Source organism: Manihot esculenta, chromosome 18 (genome assembly GCF_001659605.2).
Source record: "Manihot esculenta cultivar AM560-2 chromosome 18, M.esculenta_v8, whole genome shotgun sequence".
NCBI classification, from domain to species: domain Eukaryota; kingdom Viridiplantae; phylum Streptophyta; class Magnoliopsida; order Malpighiales; family Euphorbiaceae; genus Manihot; species Manihot esculenta.
Genome location: NC_035178.2, coordinates 33,064,168 through 33,068,748, shown reverse-complemented (window position 1 = coordinate 33,068,748; position 4,581 = coordinate 33,064,168). Strand labels below are relative to the sequence as shown.

Here is a 4,581-nt window from a genome sequence, read left to right as displayed (position 1 = left end):
ATCTTCTGACACTCCTCCCTGAACTGTTCCTCTTCTGCTCCTATCAAAAGACCTTCTAAGGTCCCTTGACACTCTCTCCCTACTGGACCTGCAAGACATTGCCCTAGGCAATGCAGGAGGACGGGCATCCATGCCCTCATCCTGAGGTGGTACTCCAGTCAATCGTGCAGATCGACGAGTTCCTCTCATCCTGTTTTCTGAAAAACAACACACATCACATAAACATCAGCATCAAATGGTTCATGTGGAAACACATGAACCCGCATCACATACATCACATACATAACATATCATCAATGCACATGCATAAAATCATGGCATTTCACATCATTATTCAAAACAGGACTCTACATCCTATCCTAGTGGACATGATTTTTCCTATTGTGCTTGCCCTTCTATAACATCTATGAGCTCGATACTCTCTAGGTCCGACAATATGAAACCTGGCTCTGATACCAATCTGTAACGACCCAAAAACCGAACCGCTACCGGCGCTAGGATCCAGATCGGCTTAAGGCCACCGAGACCCGTAGCAAGCCTAACATACCTCCTGTATACCTGTTAAATCCCATATATGATCATACATATACATATAACTTTAAACTTCTTCTTTCATTTACCAAGCTTAATCTGTGCATGCACAAACTCATAATCATAAAACCCCACACTGGAGCCCTCATCAAATGCTCCAATGGGGTAGCATATCATACATTAAGCTTGGTTTACATAAATATCATTAAAACATTTTATTAAAAGGATCATCTACCAAAAAGGGATTAACATACATTAGGGCCAAGCACAATTCTATCCTCAATACAATTCTTTACATTACATCACATTATAACATTTTACAATACATGTCCACATCTAACTATTACATAAAACATGACTTCTTTACTCTTGCTGACTTCCTGGTCTATCCCGTACCTGCAAACCTGGGGGTTAAGGGAATGGGGTGAGCTACTAGAGCCCAGTGAGCAGAATAGTAAAATATTATATTAAAATTCATACTTTCATGAAATGCATCACATCACAAACAAGTCACATTAAGGATGAACTTGTCACCAATAGCCCTCTACGTATCCAATAGTGCCAGAACGTAGAATGGGTCCTGGTCTTTCCCTTACATAACATATCATAACATTCCAATGTGCCAGGGACGTAGAATGGGTCTTCCTGGACTTTCTCTTACATAGTGCCAGGGACGTAGAATGGGTCTTCCTGGACTTCCAAACCGTATCATCATCATATCATATCATACCATACGAGGGCTAATGGGTCATCCAATGTTCATCCACATCAACATCATATTATTCAATGCAACATATTCATGAATTCTAATGCAAACAACCTAATACATCTCATGGCATTCGTGATGCATGAACATGCTCAAAATTTATTTAGTTACTTTGCAATATAAAGAGTCATTCTACTCACCTCAGGCTAGCTCTGAAAAGACTCTGAAGCAGCTATCTCACTGCTGGGGACCACGGTTCCTCGAGTCCGAACCTACACAGGTGGACTCAAACGAGGGACCAAACATAGACTAACATGACTCTAAACAACTCCCCAAAAATCCCCAAAAATATCATAAAACAATCATAGAAATCATGCAAAGGAAGGCTGAACAGGGCACTTTCGGCGGCAGGTTCGGCGGCCGAAAGCCCCTCTAGAGCTGAAAGTCATGCACCTTCGGCGGCACCTTCGGCGGTCGAAAGTGCCTTCCAGATCCAAAACTCATGCATGTTCGGCGGCAGGTTCGGCGGTCGAAACTCCCATCCAAAGCCGAAAGTCCAACTTTCGGGGGCAGGATTCGGCAGCCAAAACATGCCACCATAAGCAGGTTCGGCGGCCGAAAGTCCTTCGGCTGCCGAACCTGAGTTCTTCCAAAGTGGCAGAACTCAGCCTCCTCATGCACATTTTGCCTCCCAAACCTTTCAAACATGCATTTAGCTATTCTACAACATGCATACACATGCAAACAAGCATATAGGGGTCTCAAACTATCCTAAACCCCAACAACAACACAGCATAGACACATTACACATATTTTCAATAAAACTGACATGAACCCTAACATTAAACAACAAGCTTAAACATGCACTTCTACCATATAAACTTTCATAAAACTTGCTTAGAACATCGAAGAAGGTGAGGATCGACGCTTACCTCTTGAAGATCGAGAGAAAACGTGACCCAACTTGGAGATTTGGGGAAAATGGGTTCCGGAAGTCTCCAAGCTTCCAAGCTTCGATCTTTGCTCAAAAACTTCAAAAACAAGTTAAAACTTGTTAGAAACTTGTAGGATTTGAAGGAAAACCTCAAAACCAACCATGGGAGGGCATGAACTCACCGTTGACCGAAAATAGGGGAGAAAACTTGCCCATTTTCGGCCATGGGGCCTTTTATAGGTGGCTGGCCAGACCACCTTCGGAAGCCAAAGGTGACTCCAAAACTCCACCAAGTTCAGCGGCCGAACATGAGGTTCGGCGGTCGAACTTCGATTTTTCTCTATGGTCATTTTCATTCAAAACTCAATTTCTTTCTTACTTAAAACCTTAAAACACTTGAAAACATTTTATAAAAACATGATTTTTACCCTTCTAGAGGTTTCCGACATCCAAGATTCTACTGGACGGTAGGAATTTCGATACCGGAGTCTAGCCGGGTATTACAGTAGTTGTGAATGATGGCTTCGATAACAAGGGCATCATCGTGAGGCATCTGAATGCCATGGGCGTCTTCTAGGGAGAAAGAGATGACTGCGGGGGAATGTTCTGCTACTTGCATGACCTCGGCACTACTACCTTCCCCGTCTCTGCTTCTTTTTCTTCCTCTCCTGCTCATCCGACCTCCAGTTCCTCCGACAATCATATTGATGGTTCCACTGGAGCCATCATTCACTGGCCCTGCTTCCGTCCTCCGGGGTCTCTCTGTTGTAGGGTTCTGCTGAGGCCTTTCTCCTTCCGGTTTTTTCACAAAGTTCCTGAGATGTCCCCTTTTTATCAGCCTTTCGATTTCGCTGATCAGCTGGTAACAATTATTGGTGTCATGGCCATGTGTACGATGATACTAACAGTATTTGTTCGAATGTCTCTGGCTTGCTTCAGCCCTCATGGGTTTCGGCCATTGGAGGAATTCCTTGTTTTGGACTGCCATGAGCACTTCGGCTCTGGAGGCGTGGAGTGGGGTCAGGGTCTCTGGAACTCGCGAGGGGAATGGTCTTTGCTCTGGAACCCGAGGGGGGAATGGTCTTTGGTCCCTTCGGTCCCAGGATTGTCTGTAGGTCTCAAGCCTTTTGCTTTGCTTTTTCTCCAGCCTTTCCGACCTCCTTTCTTCTGGGGCTTTTCCCCTATCAGCTGCTTCTTTGGAGAACCTGCTCGTCATCAAGGCTTCATCCTGTCTTATGTACTTTTCAGCCCTCTTCATCAGTTCCGCCAGCGAAGTAGGGGGTTTCCTGCTCAATGAGCTGAAGAACTCTAGGGAGGTCATCCCTTTTGGCATGGCTTCTACAGCTCTGCTTTCATCCAGTTCAGGGATCTGCAGAGCCTCCGTGTTAAAATGGGCTACGTACTCCCTCAACGATTCATTTCTCCTCTGCTTGACTATTTCCAAGTAGCTGGTTTTTCTGTCAGCCGGCACTCTGGCTATGAATCGGCTGATGAAGACATTGGCCAAATCCCCAAAACTCCTGATGCTTCCTGCTTCTAGGCTATTGAACCACGCCAGTGCTGGCCCTGTGAGCGTCGTGGGGAATACCTTGCACATCAAGGCATCCGATAAGGTCTGCAGCTCCATAAAGGTTTTGTAGTTGAGGACATGCTCTCTTAGGTTTCCAGCTCCGTCATATGCTGCCATAGGTGGCATCATGAACTTCTTGGGGATGGTCTCCTGTTGTACCCATCTCGAGAAAGGCGAGGACGCAGGTAAGAGGGCCTGCTTGTGGTCTTTCGCCCCTAGCTCAGCTAGGAGCTGTTCTCTCATTTTCTGCAGTTTCTGATCCACACTTTCTTCCTCTTGTTTGGGCCTCTTCTCCAGACAATATTCCTCCTCCCACTCTTCACTTTCTGTCCTCCTGGTTGTTCTGGCTGAGTAACTCTCCGTCTAATCATTTTTTATCAGCTCCCTTACCCTCCTTCCATGGGCTCTAGCCTCCGGCTCTTCGTCTCCACCCGTCCGTCTACTTCTTTCTCCAGTTTCTCTGCTGTTTGTTTGGGGGTGGTTAAAGGTAGGCTGGGGTTCATTGGTTCGGGGTTCTTCTACCACAGGCAACACGTTTGCTGGGGTATTGAGGCCCCTCTGCTGCATTATCTGTCCTAGCCAATGAGCGGTGTTTTGTAGTTGAAGGGCTATGGCTTGGAGGTCCTAGTTGGATAAGGTAGTTCCAGGCACATTCCCTGCCGAGTTCGGCGAGGAGTTAAAAGGGATTGGTGGTTGGTTGTTGGGAGTTGTGGGACTGGAAAAAGAGAAATGTTGTTTTCATTATGGTTGGCCATTATGGATCTCAGTGGGTTTTGAAAGAGTGGAACTCCGGCGATGAAAAGATCTCCTTCGTTCCCCACAAACGGTGTCAATTGATGA

General features: G+C 45.9%; 1 protein-coding gene across 1 annotated transcript; it reads right to left on the bottom strand.

The window, feature by feature from the left end:
- Positions 1-3,072: 3,072 nt before the first annotated feature.
- Positions 3,073-3,984, bottom strand: LOC110606287. Its single transcript, XM_021745035.1, has one exon. The coding sequence runs from the start codon at positions 3,982-3,984 to the stop codon at positions 3,073-3,075; it is 912 nt and encodes a 303-aa protein (XP_021600727.1).
- Positions 3,985-4,581: the final 597 nt, after the last annotated feature.

Excerpts from the sequence above, each read along its gene's own strand:
- LOC110606287 (XM_021745035.1), bottom strand. The coding sequence starts at position 3,984 with ATGAGAGAACAGCTCCTAGCTGAGCTAGGGGCGAAAGACCACAAGCAG.